Consider the following 26,299-nt stretch of genomic DNA (forward strand, 5'->3'; position numbering starts at 1 on the left):
TGGTACCCTTCCCCAGATCAGTGTCTCGACAAAATCCTGCCTCGGAGCTCTATGGACAATTCCTTCAACCTAATGGCTCGGTTTTTGCTCTGACATGCACTGTCACTATAGAAAGGTGTTTGGGGATGTGTGAAACTTACTTCTCAGCCTGAAGTGTCCCCACTTGCGCCAGCGAATAGCTAGGCAGAGGTATAGAGTTTGCGCCAGGTATGGGCTGAATCGAGGAAGTGGTACTTTGGTGTCATGATGAGCTTCTGTCCGCTGTCATGGACAAAGTGGAGTTTTTGTGTGACGTCCTTTACACCAGCACTTGGCGACTTGCAAGATGATGTGATTAAGTCCAGACTGCACATCTACCATTCCAGTGTTTTAATTGCTATATTGTAATTACTTCGCCACCATAGCCTATTTATTGCCTTAACTCCCTTATCTTACCTCATTTGCACTCACTGTATATAGACTTTTTGTTTTCTTTTGTTCTACTGTATTATTGACTATGTTTTGTTTATTCCATGTGTAACTCTGTGTTGTTGTATGTGTCGAATTGCTATACTTTGTCTTGGCCAGGTCGCAGTTGCAATGAGAACCTGTTCTCAACTAGCCTACCTGGTTAAATAAAGGTTAAATAAAAATAAATGTAAAAACACTGATAGACGGGCTTGATACTGATGTCTCGAAATGGAAAGAGACCTGGCACTTAGAAACCTCTTAAATGTAAAGTCCCCATATTAGATTTTTTAAAATTCAATTCAGTCTAGAATGAGAACGGTAGTCCCTATCTGCAAAAGCAGGGTGTCTGCGAAAAGCTGAGTGTCTTGGCTATTGATCGGTGCCATCAAAATCTTTGGTGAGACTTACTACCATATATGGTTACACACATATATAAGCGCAGGCCGAGCCGATAACCTAACTTCAAGATGGCTGCTACCTATTCCACAGATCATGAGGATATATTATTTGTCTGCCTGTGACCTACCGTTATCGATCACCAGACCCGAGAGTCAACATGTTTATTTTACACAACGTTTTCACGAAACAGCAAACATCTTACAAGGTAAGCTTTGATTTGTTCTGTGTTGGAACTATAGGGGGTATCAAATGAATCATTAGGTTGGTCGGAACCAATATAGCCTATTGCCAATGTTATCTGATGATGTATTACATAATGGCAACATCGAATGTACACCGAGTGACCATATTTGCGCGTCGAAAATATGATGTTGCCTGCTTACGCGCTGTAGCCGTCGATGACACAGGGAATTGGCTACTAATGGCACCGTGACAGTCTTGTAGCTAATGACATAAGCTTTCCAGGGATATGCAGTTGACCTGGGTGGGACAAAGCAAGGCCTAGAACCTTTTATGCGTAATGCAAACTATTGCTACCTGGCTCGAGCAAGATGCACCAAGCATGCTATATTACATTGTAAACCGATTTAATCGCTTCCATTTAATCGTTTTAGCAGTAAAAATGGATTCTCAAGGAGGGGAAAAAATATCAAAACTAAGAATATCAAACAGGAACCTAAAAAGAGGATTTCCACTCGGCTGACAAAGATTGCTTTCTATAAGGATTGGAAACACTTTAGATCTGAAAGTAAATCATTTTCCTGACGTTTTATATAGCTAATTTACTACATGTATTTCGTGTTTTATAAGTTGGCTGCTTTTTGTGCTTTGGATTTAGTTTACATAGGCCTATGTAACAAGTAGTTTCGATGTTATATAATTCCAAAGTAGTTATTGTCTATGTTTCATCTTAGTTCACTGTTCTAAGTTTCATCCTTGTAACTTTGGAGAAGCCACTATATTCTCATGGCCATTGTTTATTTGTGGTTCTCACCTCTGCCTTTGTCTCCAGAGTGTTACTGTTTGCATTGTGTGTGTGCGCTTCACACCTTCTATGTCAGCCACTGTACAGATAGAGTTTAGGTTTGATGTTTTTACTTTACAGTAATGTTGTTTTGTAAATTTAGTCAACTGTAATTATGTATGACTTACAACAACATATCCCTTTTTGTTCAGCACAGAGGGAAGGATGCAAAGGATTTGGATGATGTTTGGGAGCCACCCCTCCCCTACAGGCGCCCCACCGGTCAAGGTCTTCACCGCCCACTGCTATGTCAATCACCCTGTTTGGTGGTTCTACATCCACTTTTCATAGACATCTTGAAAATGAAAATAGGGGCTTGTGGCACCATTCGTCCTAACAGAATCGCTTTCCCCAAGACCAAGGTAAACAACATGACAAAGACATAGGAGAGGGGGACCATACGTTGCATCAGGACTAACAAGCTGCTTTTTGTGAAAGGGAAGGACACTAGGGAAGTAACCATGCTCACCACACAGCATAAAGCATTCAATAATTACCATGCCTCAAGGATAGTTAAAAGTGCCAATTGGGCATTGGGTGAGGAAGAATGTCTTTTCTGTGAAGGAATTCAATTCCAGCATGGGGGGGTGTCAACCTATCTGATGCTCTGATAGGCTACTCCCAGGTCCTCCACAAGACCAGGAAGTTGTATAAGACTTTGTTCTTACCACTTTGTGGACATTGCTACAGGAAATGCTTTTATTCTCCACAAGCAGATGGCCAAAGCAAAAGGTCAAACCCCTCTCTCCCAGTTGGCCTTCTGAGAGCAACTGGTGTTGGAAATGGCTGAATTGGGGGCCCAAAGCAGCAAACTCACAACCATCACAAGACCCCCATCTCAAGGTGAGCGCCACTATCTAACACACATGCCAAAAGACAAAAGGAAGAACTGCAAAGCATTGCACAAAACACAAGGGGGAAATGCTAGGTCTTCTGTCCGAAATGCCAGTTCGCTTTTTGTTTCCTGCCAGAGAGGGACTGCTTCAAAGACTATCACGACATGCACAAGCTATGGTGAAAGTGAAATCGAATCATCTACACCGGGTATGTAAAACGAACACTAATGCCATTTGTAAATACTGTAGTTTTTAGTGGACACGTGTAACCAAGTTTGTGTTTGATAAGATGTGTATTTATTTTTTACATTTTGTATGCATATCTCTTGCTTTTATATTGTTTTTGTAAACAGATCATTTGTATGTTGGACAAATACATTGGATATGTATGTAGTCTAAACGTTCAGGCACTTTGGAGAGGTTGATAAAACACTTAGATATCCCCTGTATGTCTCCAGACACCACCACAATGTTTGAGAGAGGTTGGTGTTGTAGAACATTTTGTTTTTAAAGTGAACAATAACTTTTAGGCACATCCAGTGTGCAAAACAGTGCAATTACCACATTCAAACACTTTGGAGAGGTTGAAAGGACACTTGAATGTACCCTGGATACCCCATAACACCACCACAATGTTTGAGTGAGGTTGATATGGTAGAAATTGTGTTTTTATACTGAACAAATAGCATTTAGGGATTGAAAATATGTAATAGCACTGGCATGATCTAATTTACAGACACTAGGGAAGACATACCACTTTGGAAAAGTTTATGGACACTTGGAAATGTCCCGTGACCACACCTGACACCACATACTTACACATCTGCCCATTTCTAGCTGTTAGGTCCATCAATCCCATTTTTTAAATGATATTGTTCACAAGTTGTGGAAGCCATCCGATGTGTTTCCAGCTCTGGTCATCAATAATTCACTTGTCAATGAAAGAAGAGTTTCAAAATATATGTTTTTTTATTTGTGTGTACTTGATCTTGTGTATTCTGAACTATGTAACTCCTATCTATCTTCTGATAATTTCCTTACAATCTCCCAGATGTCTTCTTTCCAAATATACTAAGTTGTTGCACGTCAGAATCATGTAATTACTCATGAATAGCAGTGACTTTTGGGTATGTCTGTTCAGGCGGAAATCAACATTTTGCCATTACTTTTAAGAGGTTTTAAAATGTTACTAGATGAGGCTTTTAATTGTATGTTTTTTTGTTATTTAATTGAATGGTATCAGTCAATATGGGGATGGAGAAACCCTGTGTATACTGCACCAGGATCAGGGAACTCTTGTTGTATACGGGACACCACACACGAAGGAATTACCACTCTGACATATTTGTCAAGCGCCCCATTACCACCAGACAAAATGCCAATTAGCACAGTATCTGTATCGGCTGGGAATGACGGTGAAAGGTGCACATTGTTATATTAGCAGAACACTGCTTCTACGGTATTATGTAAAGGGTTGTTTATTCTACATGGACCTGCTACTACATTTGAAAGTTAGCAAAACACTTAGTTTAGAATATCCACATAAATTCAGCGATTGCATTCTTGTCATATCCCTCTGTGGGCTACTGACCTATTCAAAGCTTCCTCCGCATCTCACCATACATCTGTCTGTAGTTATTGAACTCATCTTGTACGAGGTTTGTTGTGATTGAGTGGGTGGAAACAGCTGTGGACAAGGTTCTGACAGATGGGTGTGTCTTGGTGGTGGCAAGGACACGCCCAAGAAACACCTCAAAGCCAACACATGTTTGGCTTTTGTCATGGCCATCAATATTTCTTGAGGAAGAAGCCAAAAAATGAGGCCAGATCAGCAAGTGCAGCCCCCCTCTAATTATTATCCACATAATAATTCACATTTCCCGTTGCTGCAGAATTATTTTCCTGCTTTGAGAAACTGGTCAAATTAAGAGAGCATATCTGTATACATATGGAAGTACTTCCGTATTTTGGTTGGGAGTGTTCATTGGTTTAGCATTGCACTTGCATTCCACTTGTAAGCAAGGTATGTGGTTATAACTGCCAAAGCTTATTTAATGGAAACTTTCAAATGAAATATAAAACATGTATTATTGTCTCAAGAACTAGCTGTTAGCTGTATAGACGAGACCTTGTGGATTTCTTAGCCAGAACAAAATAGAAAACCTTAGGTGGTGAAGAAAAATTCCAGATTTAGCGTACGTTTTTTTTTATGTTTTGGAGAAATGGGTTAAATATTTTTTTGAAATATACTAAGTTCAAATGCTAATTGTAAAGAGGGCCTGGTGAGGTTATGTTTAGAAATATTATTTGAATAAACCTCTTTAAAAAAATTATAATGAAAATAGGATCCCCCAAAAGAGGTCTGGTGGGTGGAGTCCTAATGCTAACGAGAGATGGACAATAACCATTCTCGGATAAACAGATTCGCATAATCTTGATTATATCTCAATGCTGGCACCTACCCTCACTGTCTTAGTGTGTTTATTCCCTTCAACAGCCTGTGGTCAACAAGCAACTGCCCTCTTAGGAGAGGGAGGGTTGGGCAGTGGTGGGATGAGGGCCTGAAAAATAAGTCTTAAAATGCTTTAACACCCCCAAGCCCTGTAAAGCCATATTTAAATTAAAAACTCACAAGTGTGTACAGCGGTGTCAGCTGAGCCCGTGGCTCTTGGACCCCATCCCAGCTCCCCGTCTCACTCTCTCCGCCTTGGAGGAAACATGTGTGTGCAGGAGTGCCCAGACTTCCCCCTCCCATCTCCCCTCCTCTCCACTGGAGCAACAATCTCACTAAGTGATTTATCACCTCCTTCAGTCAGATATCAGGCTGATACTAGGCATGGAAGGCCTCTTTTGTTCCTGGACTGAGACACTCTACCACCCACCATAGACGTGCTGCTGCTCACTTATACCAAACAATGTAATTCCCCTGTTGTCAAAATGTTGCTGCCTCAGTCCTTCTGCTCAAGGGGAATGTGTAATCTATGCAGATCAATATACTGTCAGGTGTGTGCCAGGAGACATGCTGGATTTTTTCTACCTTTTTTTTGTCATTCTCCTGTTGTTTATCTTTTCTCCCTCACCCCCTTCTGTTTTTCTGTATATATCTCCTTTTTTCCTCCCCCCATCTTCCTCTCTCTTCTATCTTCTCTTCAACCTTTCCCTCCCTCCCTCCCTCCCTGCCTTTCCTTGTACTGTCACAGAGTGGTAGCAGGTGAGGAATGGCCTCTGTTGGGTGGGATGTTAATTGAAAAGTGTGGTGGATGTAGGGCGGCTGTTGGGCCCATCTGTGTCTGAGCAGTGTGGCTGGCTGTGGGGCCGTGGGGGGTCTGGCAGGGCCAGACAGGGCCCCCCTGGGAGCTGTTAACACCTCATAGATGTCAGGGGGCCCCAGGGACACGCAGAGCAGCCCCGGGGCCTTAATGAGAAAGCAGGTGATTATCCCACCTTGGGAAAATAAATGTGTGCCATTATGAATCGTGATGACAACTGTAAGGAACTACTGTGTCAACCGCAGCATGCAGCCACAGGGTTCAGGAGCAGTGTGTAGTGGCAGTAGGACCCATTGGTAACGAGTACAGCAATAATGTTACATGATACGACAATTGCTACTCATAGTCAGTTAGTAAATGTCAGTCAAATAATGATTCAATCAAAATATTATGCTAACAGTGTAAAGCAACAATTGACATTACACAGAGTCCCTAGGAATAACATATGTTATATCATCCTGCAACAAGCTAGTAAGTACATGAAGTGCTTACCACATTTTCTTGGAAAAACATACTTAACATTTTAGCATCAAGTATTACATAAATGCATTTACATACTTGTTAATTGGTAATTATAAACATGGTTCACTAATAGTTGCCCTGGTATTAACCCTGTGTAATAAAGTATATGATGTGTTTCCCAGTGATTTTACATTAATGAAAAATGGCCGACATCTAATCGCCAGCTTGAGGAGGTCAAGAGATGAGATGATACATAGCTTACACATTTGCTATATGAATGGTCCTCAATGCATTTCAGTAGATTACCAGATATTGTATTCCAGTCAAAGTATGAAATTAGATAATTATGCTGTGAGCGGATTATCGCGAGGCGGGCCTGTAATGGATTTGATTGAAGTCGTCAGTAAAAACATGGTAATAGCGTGTTGATTAGTTTGATCGCTCTAACGATGATGTGGACATTAATCTGCGGTATAAACAAGTGTTAATGCTGTGTTTACAGTTTTCACGCATTTGTGTGTGTCACATGTGGCTGATATATTTTTCTAAAACTATGATATGCCCTAACCTTTAGATGCCTGTCAAATTGTTCAGAAGCAACATTCCTGTCAAACCACTAACAAACCATTTCTAGAAACCAAAACCACACTGTATCCTTGTAGCATGTTAGAACATCTCTACCAAACACAACGCCACAACACATCTCAGAATTCTCCCCTTCCTCAACCAACCACTGCATATGTGCTGCTAGTGGGCCACAGAAACACCCCCACCACACCACACCACAGACTGCTATTCATTAACAGTTTGAGTTAATTGATTGTTTACTGAAATCAGCGCCTGGGGTAATCCTCTGAGCCCCTCTTCTCCTCCCACTCCCTCTTCCCCCCCACACTCTCCCATCTCCCTCCAAAACTCCTCCTTCCTACCCTCAGCAACATGACTGGTGGCTCTTCCCTCTAAGACCCCCAGGGCTGCTACATTAAGCCTGAATTGTTGCTGTGACGTGAGGGGCCCAGGGGAGGTGTTACTGTCAGGCCTGATTTACTCCCAGCCATCTGACACGAGGCGGACACTCGCTGGGGTCTTAGAGGAAAGGAGGGAGAAGAGAGAGGAGAGAGCCAGCAGCCAGGCTTCAAGCTGCCAAGGGCAGGGACAGCTCAATGCAACAGCCTAAAGCAACAGTACAATGCAACAGCCTATTATAGCAACAGAAAAATACAACTGCCTAAACCAACAGGACAATGCTACAGTGCAATAGTAAATAGCAACAACCTCATGCAAAATACCAATGTTACAGTAAACTAATGTAATAGCCTGTTAATAACAGCTGACAAAAGTCAAAGTAACGTTATATCCTGAAATCACTGATTGTTACAGTTATATTTTTGTTACTGAATGTCTTGTGATGTGTTGTCTCGTTGTCAATATGAAAAATTATTTGTGAAGCGAAAAAGTGTGTGGATGTCAGTTGTATTTAATTGAAAAAAATTTATTGTTAATTTCAATTTGTTTTTGCAAATATGTCTTTGAATGTCTTTTCTAAATGCTCCATTGGGAATTTATATATCTGGTTGAGTAGCTTTCAATCAAATACTCCTACTGCCAACAACAATCTAGACCTCCTGGGAAGTGGTCTACACACTACAGGATCCAGCTATTGTCTACAGAAGAATATGTGCCAGTCAACTGTCATGTCAAACATGTAACACACACACATACACACCTTTCACCTTTCGGAGGCCTTTCACTAACATTGAACCCATACAATAAATAATTATACCCTAAATACTTACAACTTACACCTGATATCATCACAAAGCCTTCACACTCAACACATTCCCTGCCCCCATTTGTCTAACACATCATTTGTCTAATTCCTTTTCCTCCATCCACTGAAAATTACCCAGACACATCCAACCCCCAAAATGACTTACACGTACAAAGCCACAGAGGAAACCTAAATTAATCTGAAAGAGTGACGGGGATAATCTCACTTGATCACATTGTACACAGTTCATCCTCAGGTCATCCCCATCTCATATTTTTTCTCCCAGGGTTCCTTATACCTGTTGTGGGAGGGGAGGGGCAATGTCAGAATAGGATGTTGGTAGGGTGTAGAAAGGCTGTTGTGGGAGCTTGACACATCCTGATGTGTCGAGTTCCTCCGTCTCATTGACAAATCCGCCTGGCTCAGCCCAAATGGGAACTGCTCAGTAAACTGACCAAGGCAGGGATCGGGGGAGATTAGTGCTGCCTTTGACACTTCACTCTCACCCCGTCTTTGCAGGGCACCTTGGGATATGGTTACTCACCTGTTGCCTTAGCATGTTAATAGTGACAGCCGCCACTCAGGTGGAAGGATTCGATTTTAAGTCGAAGTGTTGTGTTCTTGTAACCTGAGAACAAGAGCCAGCCATCCAACCCTAAACTGAAGAAGTTACGGGGATGAGAAACTTTCTTCAGCCAGGCTTTCTAAAAGCATCAATCTTCCAACCCCTGGAAATAACATTTAGTTGGCGCAATTATGGTAAGTGCTTAGGTTAAATCTGACAATGCACAGTTATTCAAACACAGCGACTATTGTTTATCAACATGCTTGGTATTCTATACTCATATGAAGGTGAGGTGGGGTGAATCCTCATGTTACAGTGCTGCCATAGGCAGATCATTATTATTAGACCAGGGAGGTCGGTCTTTTGGACAAACATCAGTTTGTGCAGAGCGTTTGTGAGATGTTGTCATGATCGTTTGTAGAGAAGAACCAAGGCGCAGCGTGATTACAGTTACACATAATTTATTAAAGTGAAACTATAAAACAAAACAATAAAGAATAAGGAAACGTGATGACAATGGAGTGCTGACATACAACTACCCATAAACAAGATCCCACAACAAACAGGTGGGAAAAAGCTGCCTAAATATGATCCCCAATCAGAGAACGATATACAGCTGCCTCTGATTGGGAACCACACCAAGCCAACCTAGAAATAAAGAAACTAGAATGCCCACTCTAGTCACACCCCGACCTAACCAAATTAGAGAATAAAGGATCTCTACGGTCAGGGCGTGACAGTACCCCCACCCCAAAGGTGCGGTCTCCGGCCGCAAAACCTGACTCTATAGGGGAAGGTCTATCCTCGGTGGCGGCTCCGGTGCGGGACGTAGACCCCGCTCCACTCGCGGATCCGACCACTTCGGTGGCGACTCTGGTGCGGGGATCGTCGCCGGAAGCTCCGGACCATGGATCGTTGCCGGAGGAACCAGACCGTGGGTCGTCGCCGGAGGAACCGGGCCATGGATCATCGCTGGAAGCTACGGCCCGTAGATCATCGCATGACGAACTGGACCGTGGATCGTCGCCAGAGGAACAGGACCGTGGATCGTCGCCGCAGGAACCGGACCGTGGATCGTTGCCGGAGGAACCGGACCGCGGATCGTCGCCGGAGGAACCGGACCGTGGATCATCGCCAGAGGCTCCGGGCCCTGGATCGTCGCCGGAGGCTCCGGACTGCAGACCGTCGCTGGAGGCTCTGGACTGCAGACCGTCGCTGGAGGCTCTGGACTGCAGACCGTCGCAGGAGGCCTGGTGGGTGGAGCTGGCACAGGATGTACCAGGCTGGGGAGACGCACAGGAGGCCTGGAGCGTAGAGCTGGCACAACATGTCCTGGACAGATGACAACCTTCACACGGCAAGTGCGGGGAGCTGGCACAGGACGTACCGGGCTGTGGAGGCGTACTGGAGACACGGTGCGTAGAACTGGCACACATTGTCCCGGAACACTGACACTCTCCTCAAAGCGAGTGCGGAGAGCTGGCACAGGTGGCATCGGACGGCTAACACGCTCCTCAGGGCGACTGTCTTGCCTCTCCAGCCAAACCAACATCTCTCTCTCTCATCACTCTCCTCAACTTTCGCCAACCACTCCTCGCTCAATCTATCCCAATATTCCTCCATGGTCTCTGACTCACCCCTCAGCGTCGCCAACCACCCCGTGTGCCCCCCCAAAAAACTGTTTTGAGGCTGCTTCTTTGGCCTACGTCGTGGCCGCGAACCCCGGTGTCGTCGCTGTCTCTCCTTTGCTGCTTCCGCCTGCTTCCATGGCAGGCTTTTGTCTCCTGCCATTATTTCGTCCCAAGTCCAAGATGTCCTCCACTCCTGGCTTTCCTCCCAGGCCCAGGATCCCTGCTCCTCCTGGGCACGCTGATTGGTCCGTGGGTGGTGGGATCTTCTGTCACGATCGTTTGTATAAAAGGACCAAGGCGCAGCGTGATTACAGTTCCACATAATTTATTGAAGTGAAACTATAAAACAAAACAATAAAGAATAACGAAACGTGACAACAATAGAGTGCTGACATACAACTACCCATAAACAAGATCCCACAACAAACAGGTGGGAAAAGGCTGCCTAAATATGATCCCCAATCAGAGACAACGATAGACAGCTGCCTCTGATTGGGAACCATACCAAGCCAACCTAGAAATAAAGAAACTAGAATGCCCACCCTAGTCACACCCCGACCTAACCAAAATAGAGAATAAAGGATCTCTACGGTAAAGGGCATGACAGATGCTGTTGGTTGAACTTTCCCTCCTAAATCTAAAATGTTACTAATATTTAGGACGTCTTAGGTTATGAAGCTATAGCTAAGTAAAGTCCAGAGTTGTTCATGATCAGGTCTCCTGGAACACGTTGCAAATTGCTTGAAGATGGCGAAAGGGTCCATCTAAAAGATGGTACAGATTGATGGGCTTTATCAGGGTGAGGATGGTTTTTAATGTGTTGTCTGTGATGCTATGCACAGATAAAACCGCAATGGAAGTCTTTGTCACTGGGAGAACAAATGTAAGAAATTGACGTCACACAGACGCATATACGCAGCTCACATACACTACAGTTTAATCTATTTAATTGAACCCGACTTTGAATAAGTAAACAAATGAGGAAATTTACAAGGGGCATTCGATCCCTCCTAAGCTAATGGATTTAAGATTTTTATCCCGTAGGGGCATTTGGGCAAACAAGGCATGGTTATCTCTAAATCGACATGTTGCCTCTCAGTCTGCATCAAATTTCTGCACTAAAGAGCCGTTGAACTCTTGATACGGCTTTGGTAATTTGCCAGACTGCCAATCTGCAGACACAGCCAGATCTCCAGATCTGCTTTTCTCCTGCAGTATCTGTATTCTGATAATAGATCAATGTAATTAATACTCCAGGAAAATGAGGGATGAATATTGGAGATAATCCACCACCCCAATTACCCTAGCTTCTGTTAGTGTTTTGCAGAATTAAGGTGTGCATAAAACACTTAAATAAAAGATTCTAACAGAGAAGAGAACCTAAGATACAGCCCATAGTCAATACAATACAGTAAAATAAAGATGTGATACAAGAGCCATTGGTCAGTTTGGATTTAGCTGACACATTTATTAAAGACCTGTATCACTTAATCATCATCATCATCATCATCAGAGAGAATAAATAAGACATAAAACATCTTCCACATAAACAAACACATACACCAGCCTGGGTTTCATGCCCAGGTAGCTCAGAACGAAAAGAACAAGATGCATCTGAAAACACACAAATGCATAGAAGTAATTGCACCTCCAGTTATCGGTGGGAGGCGACATCTACAACCTGTCTAGATCCCTGGCTGTCAATGTACAAAGTACTAATATCTGTGGTATTCATATTGTTGAAGGGGTTGTATAAAAATAAAGTCTCCACAATGATAAACTGTAATATGTATATATATATATATAGACATTTGGCAACAACCAGACATGTAAAGACTCTGACTTTAACCAAAACCTGCAAAAAACAGAGAGAAGAATAAGGTGGAAAGGATTGGGGGTAGAGTCTATCACAATCCAATTGGGCAAAAGTTGAAATTTGTTATGTTGTCACAAAGATAGCATTCATAACAGGCCAGCACGCCATGAATCTCAGTCTGGTTCTCTATGAGGAATGGAGTGTGTGAGTTCCAAGTGCTGCCATTCATACTTTTTGATGGCCCAATCATTCCTTCCAGTCCACTCAGATGAGGAGAAATGAAAAAGATTGACAGTTAATTGATAGAGACAGATGGAGTGATCCAAGAAGGGTGGAAGACAGCAACCGTCTGACCCGGTCTCTCTGTTTCACAGGTCATGTGTGACTGTCTCTTTCCAGTTTGTGACACACACCTTTGAGTCCTTAGACCACGTTGACCAATCAACCCAGCTAATCAAAACTGGCCGTGGTCCACTTCATCCAACCAGGAAGCTGGGCTCGCTGGGAAGTCTGGGTAGCCCCCACTGCTGCCAGTAGACAGATCGGAGCTGGGGCCGTTAGCGCCACCCAACACTCCTCTCATGCCTGGGTTCAGCCCGGGGGCCCCGCCTTGGGTCATGATGGACAGGCCAGAGTCAGGGTAGACCAGGCTGGAGATGGGGGGCTGGTGCCTGGGCAGGGACTGAAGCGAGCCTGGGGACTGGGGTAGGCCGTAAGGGCTGCTGGAGCGGATGTTGTGGTACTGGTCCTGGGACTGGAGGACTCCATGCTCTAGGGGGAAGGGGCCGTGGCTGCTCTCCTGGCGGCACCCCATGGCCAGGGACGACTCGCTCAGGCCACTGTAGATGCCGTTGGAGTGGCTGAGCTCAGACATGGGTGGCTCATCTGGAACATAAGGGAGGACACTTAGTCAGGGTGTGGCATTATGGAAGTGCTTATTCCTTTTTCTGCTAATATTAGTTTAATACAATTTAAATTTTGCTAATACAATTTCCCTCAATGGAATTATTTGGGTAAATATAGGTTTCATTCAAATTTGAAGGGGAATAAACAAACATGTGTGGTTTATAAATTGGCTATGTCCATTTCCGCCATGGAAAATAAATAATTTCAAGAAGGCATTTGTATTATAATTGTGATAATAACATTTCTCCTAATTCCTCAAATAGGAGCTTAAAGGCTGCTGTCTGTAGATTCCTGTGAATATATCATCTCAGATGTTTGTTTTCTCATCCTACCTGTAAAGGAAACCTCAGCGTCGCTGTCCATGCCCTCCTCCTGGATGCTGTCCTTGTCTGATTTTGAACTGCCTCGCGACCTCTTCATGTTGCGGAAGTACTGTCCCCACCTCTGTCTGCCTGCATCCTTCTTCAGCCTCTTCTCTTTTGCTCGCCTGTTCTGAAACCACACCTGGAGGACAAAGGAGGTGTTTGGTACATATTGGTTTTGTTTTATTTATTTGAGGTATATAATTGGGAAGTTTCCTGTTGAAGGCAGATCCTCCAATAAGCCTTCTCCTACAATACACTTGTGAGTGAAATAGATTTCTTAAAATTAGAAATATATAATTTAGTGTTACATTTACAGAAGAGTAGGCTATACACAAGTAGTCAGTTTTATAACCTGTTTTTTATTTTGAACTGCATTTTTCGTTCATAGACTATTGGACATATCAGTCCTGGTGCCAAATTCCATTCTACTTACTGGACCATTCCGGACATCATTTTTCCTGACTCTTTCTTCAGTGAAACTGCTATGCTTTTAAGTGGTCAGGTAGAGCACATTAACATTAAAACAAAATTAATTTTCAAGGACTGTCTAGGAAGCATGTCGCCTCTTCTTTAACTCAACTGGGAGATTAAAACAGTGGGGCAGAACACTAATGTTGGGACCAACATGCCCTGAGATTTATCACGCTAATTAACTTTGCGACAGCTACAAGTTGTCCTTAACCCTGGGAGCAGACAGGTTGCATGTTACCTTCTCACTGGGATCTACTAACCCAGAGTTGATTTTAATTATTCAAATTTCACTATGGCCAAGTTCTACATTTTAGCTGTAAACCTGTGTGATATAATTTGAAAACATTTGTATTTTATTTTTAAGAGACACTTATGATTGACGAACCATTCAATGTAAGCACATATTTTGTTGTTTACAATCCGCATCATGCAAAGCCTAATGTAATTCAACCAGGTAAAAATGTTCCTCTTTTCTCTCCTACATATAGGCAAGGCCTATATTCATTAGTGATATGCAGCCGAAGTGAACCCTCTTAACCCCCATTTCCCCTTCCGTGAATAATGAAGCGCGATAGTGGCTTCCGCGTACCTACTTTAAGTGTCCTTGCAAATAAACAATATATATGACCATAGTCAACCACAGTAGGGATCTTTCACGGACAGACAATATGCCAAGCTCTCTCTTAGCATTGTTAACGAGCTCGCGCTTACAGTTCTGACTTTCAAGTGTGTGGACTTCATTTTAATCCATCTCATCGTAAATTCTAACCATTCAAACCCACTGGGAGGCCATTTCAAGCAGTATTTCAATGGAATCGCATGCATGTCCTTAAATAATAATAAAATAAGGACGCTAATGAAATGGTCTGTAGTGGAGGGGAATGGATAGTTACCTGAACAACTCGCATATCTAGGCCAGTTTCTGACGATAGCTGTTCTCGTACGTGGCGGGCAGGTTTTGGAGAGTTGTTGTAAGCGTTTTTCAGGGTCTCGAGCTGTTTGGCGGTGATAGTCGTTCGTGGCCTTTTCGCTGTTGAGTCTGCCTCTGAAAATAAAAGACACACAATGTAAGCCAGACCTTACACAAAAATGTACCCCTTTAAGGCCTACTTTATGCTAAAAGTCTTAACCTTAGATTCCAAGGGTAAATAGGCTATTTATAGATATTCAGGTTCAGCCATTGAAAAGTGCAAGTTACATACCAGAACTGATAAAAATGTATTGTAGAAAACAATGGAAAAGACAAGTAAACTTCATAACTTCCTTTTCTGACGTATTACTTTCAATAAGCCTAATTAAACCCAAATAAATACGAACTATTAAACAAAAAGCCTACGAACAAAAACATATGCAAGACCATCCTACAAGTGGGCAAATACCGAAGTAACGAGGCCCTCTCATTATCCAAATAAACGTGTGTGGTTTTCCATGAAAACTCATCTAAACTCAAAACTCAATGGGTAAATCAGCGGTTGGTTTAGTCAGTAAATTCACACAAACAGATGGGGAAGATAAAACTTGAGTAACACGAACTACTCACAAAGAAAATGTTGGCCTACCCTTGCTGGATTTCATTGAGTTAAAACAGATTCTCTGAGGTCAGTTGTACTAAATTTTGCATGCAATAAATAAGCATTTTTATTAAAAAAGTATTCATTTCAAATTAGGTGGGGGAAAAAAAATCTCGTTGTAAACTTCCTTTTGTTTTCCCAAAAATACATTTGTGGTAGAAAACATGCTAATTTTGGCCATAGCATTTGACATCATTACATCAGCCAATTTAAATGATTTTACTTGAAATTGGAGGCCTTATTGTAGCCTATGAGATAGTTTAGCAAAACATGGTCACCAGCGCTTTAAACACCTTTTAAACAAACCTCCTCAATAGTCTGTTGTGCAGATGAGGCTGAATCTAATCTTCTTAGTCACTGTCGGTCTGCTAATAAAATATAACAGAAAGAACTAGGATTTCTCTCTTCACTGCAATTGGATATGCTGTATCCATATTCCTATCGATTGGGATGCGGGATACGACGCAATTAGCGCAGGTGGGTCAAGTGTTTATGGGTGACCTCATAGTCTTGTAGATCAAGTTCACAGCTCCAAGCAGTTGCTCAATAAAAGGTCAATGGATCAAATAAGTAAAACATTACATAACTTATTCGGTGATGCCTGCGTGATAGATACTAGGTTAAATCATTTTTCTCGTTATTTAGCAGACATAAATTAAGATGTGGGCATTGTAGGATATACACATTCTTTGATATGGCTGAAATATCAACGACAGTGGATACATGCTTAATTACGCATTAGGTCTAGGCACTCTGATCTTGGGGACCCTAATTAGGTGTGATAAAGGTATGTTCAGGTATACCGTGACCTCTCACCTCTCTGTTTGGCGGTTTCGTAGTCAGCCTTGCACACGAGTCTGCTGTCCTCCATCAAGTAGTACTCGTCACCTGTCGCGAGCTGCCTTTTACACACGATGCACGCGAAGCAGTGCAGGTGGTACACGAAATCCTGCGCTCTCCTCACCACTTGCGTCGGCGGAATACCTTGCTGACACGCGGCACATTTGGTCCCAAATCTCCTTTTAGGAAATAAGAAGGTTATCATCAATACATTGACAAGTGAGTGTTTCATCACATTCACAACCTCAAAATAGAATGCAGACCGTGTGATTCTATCGAATAATTAGGCTTGGTTTCCATTAAATATTAGGCTACACAACTGAAATATTTTCAATAATTTGTCTTTCATTAAAGAATACATAGTTCATGGCGTATTTCTTGCACCCACTTAAAAAAGTCTTCTTTGCAGTAGACTCTATCTTCCCGGCTGAAGCACTTGTCCGCTAGTTGGGATTGGCAGTCGCTGCATTTCAGGCACTTGCTGTGCCAATGGCGGTCCAGCACTTTGAGGATGAAGCGGTCCACGATGTGTTGATTACAGCCCGCGCATACAGGAATCTCTGAAGGGGAGAAGACAGGATGACCATGAATCCATCTTGAATTAAAACACTGTTTAAGAGATAATTTAGCATTTGGTGGTCAAATAGTTTACGACTCAAACATAGCTAAGCCTATTCATACTATTGTCAAATGTAGACATTTGTTAATGCATTTTATTTAGAATATACTTACTTTACTTACTTAATTACTTACTTACTTAATATCTAAATAAAGACACTAATTCGATAAAAATAATTTCAATGTTTTGTTGTTGATAAATTATACTTAATATTCTGAGATCCGTGACAAATTACTCTAATTCAATTAATTACATCTGAGTAATGAATTACTAAACCTAATTGTAATGACGTAGTAGTCTAATGATAGGGGCCTATGCCATGCCCTCACAACGAAACACACAATAGGCCTACATTATTTTAAATTGCTTAATTGAAAACAACGTGTACTGGTAAAATAATACATGAACGTGATCTTAGACCTATTCACATTGCTGCAAAATTGAAAACACATTCATTTTTTTATTTTTAAATTGGCCTATTTTTTCCACGTTAAGCACACATTTAAATTACTTGTTTTATAGTTGACAGTACTGAAACTTCACATGTATTCATTTGCATCAAAAGGGGTGAGTCAATAGAAACGAATGGGAAAATCCCAATGCAGTCTATTTCAGGGCAAATATGAGAGAGTTTTGTCACTGATCTAGTATCTATACTATTGTATATGTTTTATTTTCATCGATAGCCTATATATTGTCACATAGTTGAGAATTGAAGAGTTTCATTACAAAACGCTCTATATCCATTTTCAGAAATGTTGGTAAATTAGCTTTTATCATTTAAACAAATGATGAAAGAGATTGGTGTGGTGTGTTTTTTCACTATCTAATCATGGCATGGAGGTTGTTCAATGACAGACATGTTTTGGTTTCAAATCTATTACTTGATGGTTTAACAATTTCAGAGACAAATAATCATGCTTTTTTTTTCTCTCAAAATGCTATATATCCGCCTCATGCTCAGAGAAATGAGCAGTAGTGTTAGATTTTACACAGTCAAATGTAACAAATGTTTAACAAAGAAATGTACAAATGATACATTTGTGACATGAATATGTAATATATTTTTTGAATTCAATGCAGTAATATGTGATCTGTATGTTAAACATTTACATTTGACATTTTTGTCATTTAGCAGATGCTATTATCCAGAGCACGTAGATTCATCTTGAGATAGCTAGGTGAGACAACCGCATACCACAGTCAAATATGCAGGATACGAACATTCCATTCCAGCTTTACAATGGATATATATCGTTTTTCAAAAAATACATTTGCATACACATCTAAACTCGATGAATAACACATCGTAGAACAGTATTATTTTACATATACATGAAGATGAAGGTACCCATAAGCAATTATTTCTGATGAAAAAACGCACATTTGATAAACTGGTGATTATAGCGTTTTTGGAAATAAACTCTTCAACTGTTATCTATTCAATTAAAAATATGTAAGCCTAATACAATAATCCGGTTGAATGAAAAGCATAAATGCATTGCCGATGTCACATGTGCTAACTGAGAAAACATCACCAAAATGAGTGGACTTAAGTTTACGAAGGTGTTGTGGACTCATTATTGATGTATAAATGTAGGGACACAATTATTTCAGTAGTATCAGATGTAAGTAAATACACTATGCTGTCTATAAATTACAGCCATTCATTTGTTTTTGTCATCATCGCCATCACCATCATTTTTTTCCAGAACCCAGAAATGACAGTAAACGCCAATGGTTATTTTGTTCCTCCCATGATTATTGAAACCTGGCAACATAAGTTACCCTTTTCCACGTGTGGGTGCCAGATGTACAGCAATACAAAAAGACACACACAGTTGAAATCCAACCAGTAAAGCCATCTCACTGGGCACTGACATAAATTCAGTTGGTTCAACGTAATTTAATTGAAATTACGTGAAAACAATGTTAATTCAACCAGTGTGTGCCCAGTGGAATAGCATCGAATACCTATTGGCTGATTGAGTTATTATGGGTTTGATCTGTTGAGTTAATGAAGAAGACATCAAAAAGTACCCTCTTACTATCACTCCTCCAAAAAAGTGCATGCCATGAAACAAACATTCTTACTTTGCATGGTAACCCGCTGATCCAAGTCCAGACCAGAAACGACAGTGGATCCCGGAAAACTCTCTCTCTCTAATCCTCTCTCTCTATCTCTCCCGGTTTCCCTTCTAGTTCTTGCGACCATGGGCTATTCTATTCCTATCCCTCTGTTTGAGGTTACAACAGGCGCATGGGTCCCTCTCTTTAAAACACTGGTCCATTTGTTCCCACTAAAGAATAACTGGGGATAATAAAAAGGAAAGAAAAAAAACAAGCCCTCTGCAGCGACACTGGTCAAATCCCCTTCTGTATGCTCAGCCGCCCAATCAACGCTGGCCCAAAGGCTGCTCATGAGGTTTTACTTTACATCCGGTTTCCAAATCACGTAGAAGCAGGCCCGCTTCACAGAGTGGGGAAGGATGGTTTCGTTAAATTAAACGAGACCACAGCTAAATTTGATCCACGGTTCGCACACTGAATATGTTGTCAATATTCCCGCATTCGATTAGCAAAACACCATCCAAGCCTTTCCCATCAAACATGTTTTACGCATGAAATTACGCTGAAAATGCACACTTGCAGACAATCAGGTGAAATGTGTTTTGATGTCAGATTTAACTTGAGTCACAAAGCTAAATGCTACACGTTGTGTGTTCAGTAGGCCTATTTACATGGTTTTATTGACCATTTAGGGATGCTGATGATACCGTGCAAATTATCACATTGCCACATAATTAATAGAAATTGTTTTAGGTAGGCCTATATGCTGCAAGAAGCCTATTTGCTCTAGAATTATTATAAGCAATAAGACACGGCAGGATATGTAGGAATGATGAACCCGGCCTTCCATATGGCCAAATTTGATTGCTTTATCATTCATAATTTACATATGACATTTAACCATATCTCTCAGAGAACCAATCGTTCCAACGTACAGCTAGCTAATAGTCAGCTCGTGTCTTCATCAAGTTCAGGATTAGCTCTAATTTATATAATTAACTAAACATAAATAAAAATAATATGACAATTTACAGGCCATTGAACTTTTTGGAATAAGCATGGCCTTCGTCAAGACAACACAATGCATGAAATGAAAATGGCCCTCTTTCAGCAAAGAATGTCATTACAACTCACAACAAGCAACTTATTATTAAACTATCAACAAACGCTTGTCGAGTGAAATTGCATCACTGGCAACTTAAATACGTTTTGAGATGTTATCACTCGGCTTTATTATTTATTCAAAAGTTCAAGCACTTCGTGTTTCATCCGTCCAAGGAATCGCATTCCTGTTGTTCGTTTGTGGGCAATTTATGAAAAATTAATGGACCATTTTTTTCCTGCCAAGAGCAAGCAATGCACAACAGCGAGGGAGCCACGTCATGAACAGGTGCATCAAATTCATTATTAATTCAATAGGTTCTGTAAAACTAGAATAAGCTGCCTTGTCTCACGCAACAATCAAAGGGTGTCTTGCTTACCAATAATATAACCTGTAGCCTATATGTCTGCCCATGAAAGCCAATTCAATCCCTAGAAATTGCAGTAATATTTATACAAATGTCGTTAACAGGTTAACCTCGTATACATATGTGTCACATAATGCGCAGACATGGGCCGATTGATACATAGGCACAGTTGGTACAATCTAAACCATCCCCCCCAAAACGCAAACATATCTTTAAGCATTTAAGACAATAATGTTCTGATATTGTGTAAAATATCAGACACGTTTTTTAAAGTTCAGGTAGGCCTCCGCACTACAGCAAACAAAGAAAGTAGGAGGGATGCTTGACAACAGAAGGTCTTTAATATCCTTAACACATATGCAATGAATGGAGAAATTGCAACCCGATTAAAACTGTGCGTCCAAATGTAAAAACTTGTTTTGTGGTGTTCAGGAGCAAAAAGATAAGACATATGCCTATGTAATTTCATAGATTCACCGTTTTTAGCCTTAATCCTTCGTCATACAGATTTAGCCCTAATCCATTGTAATACAGGCGACAGGAGCGAAAAGTATAAACAAATTAAAGGGATGTAACCACTGTTTCGGCTAACCACTAACTAGTCTAAAAGAGATGTTGTGTGGAGCGAATTGTGCATGCAAGAATAATGGTATTTTTTGACATATGCATGTAGGAAAAATAAGCATTTAATTGCAGTTACTATACAAATATTCAGAAATGTAAAATAGGGAAGTATATCTATATATATATTTTGTATTCATCATACCGTACGCGTTATAGAAATAAGCTTGTGCTATACATGAAGGTGTTGGAACGAAATAAAACAACATCCCTTATTCTGAGTTGTATAAACAGCGACAACAAATGATTGATTAAATATCTAGGCCTAACTATTGTAATGTGCAAACCAAAGGCAGATTCGATTTAACACAAATCCCACTGAGCACAGACGTCAATTCAACGTCTATTCCACCCTGGTTCAACGTCATTTAATTGAAATGACGTGAAAACAACGTTGAATCAACCAGTATGTGCCCAATGGGATGTTGAATACCTCAGTAGTTATTCGCTCTGCGCCAGCAAGGCAAGCAGAATCTCCGTGTTATTCGGTGCTCCTTTTGGAGAATTCCGTTCATTATGTCCATCCATTGCTCATGATGTCCTCACACGATAACGAAAAACGAATGTATTTATGTGTTCTAGGCCTTTCGCTCACATTGGGATTTTATGCAGTATATCAGGAATACAAAACAAATCCGAGCAGTGTGGTTGCATGCGATCGAGTTTGCTTTATCATACAGTGTGTTGTCCGCTGTGAAGGATTACGCAACGCAGTTTCCCCAGCGACTGGCCTGTTAAAGCAGGGAGATAGCTGATCATCACCTAGCAGCAACTTGGAGAGAGGTGCGGGTACCAAATACTCGTCGGAAGAAAAAAATCAAACTTCATGACAAGATGACATTTGACTACGGTTTCGACGATGTTGGTGTGTTAAGTTGGTGCATACAGGCTATGCCATTTGAAATGTCATTTTCTTGCACGAAGCTCTTACTTGACCATTAGGCTATAGCTGGATCACTTATATATTTTTTTGCATGATCTTATGAACATACATTTTCACAGCACGAGTAGTAGGTCTAAGAGGCTTTAATTGGAACTTTGCAAAGCCATTTACGCACTTTTCTCTAAGACCGTGTGTAGGCCTGTTTCAAATCAAATCATGGCCATATAGTAGGGCAGGCTACACAAATGATCAAATGCAAACGAAAATGGAGCCTGGCACATATTTTTTTATTGATTTAGCCATGAAACTGTTCTGTTCCAAGTGACATTAGGCCTACGTATGTACCATTACAGATAGTTGTCTGTAATAGATACGCAAAACGAGGTCTGCTTTGAGACCAAATAATCAAATAGGCCTATACATATTTTCAAAGTAGGTAGCCTATTATAAAATTCATTTTGGCCTTGATTATTGAATTTCTGTAGTTGATGTGTAGTTGACAAGACAGAATGCAACTCTAATATTTGTACAGCATTCCATCCTAAACATAATGTAGGCCTAATAGCAGTATAGTTTTCAATATGTTTCATTCGTTTTTTACCCTTTCTAAAATGCACATAAATATAACGACATTTCAGGCTACTTGACCACTATTTAGTAAAATATTGACACACTGAACTACGTTTTTACTAGCCTACAGCTTTAGCCTGCAGTAATTGCATCATATTAAAGACAAAAGTTTTATATTGGATATAATTGCATTTTTCTATCAATGTAAATGTGTTTTCTTTGCTTATCCTCTCATTTAATCGAATATTTGGAGGCATATGTCTCATAAACCTATTATTAGCCTACATTGGAGCATAATATGATCCCCATTTCTTCTTATAATAACGGGATTAAACGGTACACTTTTCAATTGAAAAATCTGGATCAGAGGAAAATATTCCTTTACCAAAGTTAATGTTATTGTCACGATCGTCGTATTGAGGAGACCAAAGCGCAGCGTGTTGTGAATGCATACTTTAATGAACGGACGAAAAATCACGAAGTACACTAAAACAAAACAAACAAACTAACAAGACGACCGTGCCCGCTAAAGAAACTGAGTGCTAACAAGCAACATAACATAACCCATAATAACCCACGAACCACAATACAAAACAGGCTACCTAAATATGGTTCCCAATCAGAACCATATCAGGCCAAAACACATAGTCTGTTTCTAACTAGACATGCCTACTCATGCAACATAGAATACCCACCCTGACCAAACAAAACATAGAAACAAACAACGCAAATAAGGGTCAGAGTGTGACAATTATATTTTATTGGTTTAATTTAATTAGAAGTAATATTTTATATTTGGGTTGTTTCTGATATTATATCAACCATCCCACGCATGGTATCTTATCAACTCAAAAGCAAAAAAGAGAAAATCTTCCCAAAATGTCATCGTATTGATGGGCTCACGGTAGATAACAATACAATAACAATACAATTTGTTTTAAAAAAAAGCCACATCTACCATTTCCATCACGTCGTTAACAAGAATATAAACCTGGCTGGCGAATGACACGCACGCACGCACGCACGCACGCACACACACACACATACACACACACCATATCTTAGGCCTATAGCCTATTCTGACTTCACTAAGACAGCTGTTTACTTAGGGAAGAGATTGGCCGTTCAATAACATGTTGATCGAAGCAACACTCGGATGCATTTTATTGACACTGATCTCAGCCGCAAAAGGGCGCCTTGGGAAATCACGACTAGTGCCATGGCCGCGTGGACCCCTGATGAATCTAAAATCAATGCCCCATTTGCCTGTATTTTCAGAGTATATGAAACACAGTTGGTGAAAGGTGTGGGATGCTTCAGTGCTCCCCCTTACTTGTCAGCTTTATAATATTTTGTATCTCCTATTGATCGCTCACTTTTGACAGTAATTGCGTAGCATGAGCGATGCTCTACGATCAACAAAATAGTCCGTGAGAAAGAGCAGTCATGGCCAAGTGTTTTCGTAAATACATGATTGTTGCTTTTATTTCTAAAACCATTGGCAATCTATTGATTTTGATTTGTTAATGCAATAACCCACACATAAGCCTTATTCGTTTCCCCCCATTACGCACGGCAAAATAAGATATTTGGTGGCATACACCTCCTTTATTTTATTCCTAATTTACAAACAGAAAGTAGGTACCGCACCTGTCGAAGGGAACCTGATACTTGTTGAGCATTTTGCCCAGGCTGACGACTAGGGAGGGCAAGGGGCGGCCTGTGTGCAGCCGGGCTGTTGCATTGTCGCGTTACACAGGCATTGCAAAAGCGCTCTGGTGGTCTCCAGTGACAGCAATGAGCGATGGTGTACAATGACAGCACGCGCATAACATCTGTTGATATGATTCCCAACAATACAGCTCATTACGTGTTCATAACGTCTCCCGCTGGCAGGGAAACGGAAACAAAATATTTAATATCCAACCTCGAAAGTGTATAAATACCCAGTGAAATGTTGTTAAAATGGATACTGAACACATTGCCATGCGCCAATATGATGAAATCCATTCGATGTGTGTAGCCTAGAAATGTATCTATTTTCACAACTTCTCGCGTCTCGAAAGGGAAAGCACTCGCCTGTAACACTTCTTTCAGCATATAGGCCTAATAGTGTTTTGTTAAACTGTTTAACTGCTGATGATAGGGTGTGCTGTGAAATACAATGGGCTATTTCATGCCTGTTTGGATCCTGTCAGTAAAACTTTGAGCTGCAGGCGGAGCCCCCGCTGTGCTGATTTGTTGTGGAGGCTAACTAGATATTTCGTAGCTAATTGAAACCCATTAACAGATCACAGGTGACTAAACCGCGTCAAATAGACACGCCAGTAGCCTACATTTCCACATGAAGTTGTATAAAAGCTCGATCATAAGTGCAAAATACTCCAAACAAGAAAGCGGACTGCTTACCTTGACCTGCGCTGTATCGGGAGAAATTCCCAGGATTTTGACAACTCGATCCAGGATGTTCTAGCAACATTCTGAGCAGTGATGCTTTTCAGCTCAGATAAACATAAAGTCAATGGGCGGTTGAGTGAGATATACCGAGGAAAGGAAAGCAAGAAGGGCGACTGCTGAGCTTAATGATAGGAGCTTATTAGGAAAAAATAAAAACAAAAACGCAAGATCCTATTTCTTTATCCTTTGAGAGTCACAAAAATAACGCGATTGACGTTTATAAAAGTACATTTTTCTAAGAGGCTAAAGTAGTATATGCCTGTCGACCTTGTCTCTCTCTTCGTCGGTCCCCGTGCAAGGAAACTTAAAAATGCAGCAACTTGCTGGTTGAGTCCGTGTGTTGGTCGACAGGAGGTAGAGAGAGGGGTGGGGTAGGTGGCCATTACCAGTGTCAGCTGACCTCACGATTGGACAAGTGTTCGTTTTTAGAAAAACAAAAGTACAGCTCGAGTCGAGATGCCGAGCGTCGCGCGTGGAAAAATATGCACTGTCCACGGTGCTGAAAAGGGGAGTTTCTGTATGTGAGCGAGGCCGAAGGCTTGTGTTGTGTATGCCCCCCCTCCCACACGCACACTCCGCTGTTCAACACCCCCCCTTCTCCTCCCTTCGCTCCTTATCCATCTAGAGGTACACGTGCCCTTTCATCCTGCAAAATAGGGCAATGGGCGATTCTTCGATACATTGTTGTCATGAGTTTTCATTCTCTTGCCCCTCTTTTGTTCGGCCAAGAAAATACCGTAGCCTAACAACAGAGACAAGTGGACGGAGCGTCATTGTTCCATTTTGCTGTTGTGTTTTTATTCAGATTGGCCATACTATCTGTGGTGAGCTACCAGCATGCATTTTCCTTATTTACTGTATGACCTGAAGAAGACGCCAATGGTATTCGAACACTTGTTAGCAAATTTAGATGTTTTGGCAAGGGCATTTCGTTGCAATCTGATTGTAATATAGCCTACAGGTCTACATTTGTGTTTTTAGGAGTTGTTGTAACGGTTTTCTTCTGGTGAAAGAGAAGTGGACCAAAACGCAGCGTGGTTATAATTCATGGTTCTTGAATAACGAAACTATACATGAATAAACTACAAAACAAGAAACATGAAAACCCGAAACAGTCCCGTGTGGTACAAACACTGACAGGAGACAACCACCCACAAAACCCAACACAAAACAGGCTACCTAAATATGGTTCCCAATCAGAGACAATGACTAACACCTGCCTCTGATTGAGAAC

General features: G+C 41.2%; 1 protein-coding gene and 1 long non-coding RNA gene across 6 annotated transcripts; one reads left to right on the forward strand and one right to left on the reverse strand.

Annotated features, from left to right (window-relative positions):
- The first annotated feature begins 911 nt into the window (after positions 1 to 911).
- On the forward strand, positions 912 to 4,898 carry LOC149970400 (uncharacterized). Of its 2 annotated transcripts, none has more exons than XR_016493473.1 (3): positions 912 to 1,054; positions 2,026 to 2,716; positions 2,845 to 4,898. It is a non-coding gene; the product is annotated as an uncharacterized LOC149970400 (long non-coding RNA). The 2 variants fall into 2 exon arrangements; XR_016493472.1 differs by having other exon boundaries at positions 2,026 to 2,235; positions 2,590 to 4,898.
- Positions 4,899 to 11,850: 6,952 nt separating this feature from the next.
- On the reverse strand, positions 11,851 to 25,754 carry LOC110509823 (LIM/homeobox protein Lhx3-like). 4 transcript variants are annotated; one of them, XM_021590949.3, is made up of 6 exons: positions 25,018 to 25,754; positions 16,765 to 16,936; positions 16,353 to 16,555; positions 14,859 to 15,010; positions 13,462 to 13,633; positions 11,851 to 13,108 (listed from the first exon to the last, which is right to left on the reverse strand). In XM_021590949.3, the coding sequence occupies exons 1-6, from the start codon at positions 25,085 to 25,087 to the stop codon at positions 12,678 to 12,680; spliced, it is 1,200 nt and encodes a 399-aa protein (XP_021446624.3). In that variant the 5' UTR covers positions 25,088 to 25,754; the 3' UTR covers positions 11,851 to 12,677. The 4 variants fall into 4 exon arrangements, with proteins under 4 accessions (XP_021446624.3, XP_090083486.1, XP_036824066.2 ...); XM_090227360.1 differs by having other exon boundaries at positions 16,353 to 16,552; positions 25,018 to 25,688; XM_036968171.2 differs by lacking the exon at positions 25,018 to 25,754 and adding an exon at positions 19,090 to 19,300 and having other exon boundaries at positions 16,353 to 16,552.
- Between the last annotated feature and the right edge of the window lie 545 nt (positions 25,755 to 26,299).

This window comes from Oncorhynchus mykiss, chromosome 29 (assembly GCF_057628025.1).
Source record: "Oncorhynchus mykiss isolate SJ-2025 chromosome 29, ASM5762802v1, whole genome shotgun sequence".
Lineage (NCBI taxonomy): Eukaryota > Metazoa > Chordata > Actinopteri > Salmoniformes > Salmonidae > Oncorhynchus > Oncorhynchus mykiss.

Bases quoted from the DNA above. Each gene is read 5' to 3' on its own strand.
- LOC110509823 (XM_036968171.2), bottom strand. From the start codon at position 19,210: ATGGTCGCAAGAACTAGAAGGGAAACCGGGAGAGATAGAGAGAGAGGA. The intron at 16,937-19,089 runs GTAAGAATGTTT...TCTCCCCTTCAG, and splicing joins TCAGCGGGTTACCATGCAAA to AGATTCCTGTATGCGCGGGC. The intron at 16,553-16,764 runs GTGGGTGCAAGA...TCCTAAAAGGAG, and splicing joins TGCAAAGAAGACTTTTTTAA to ATTTGGGACCAAATGTGCCG.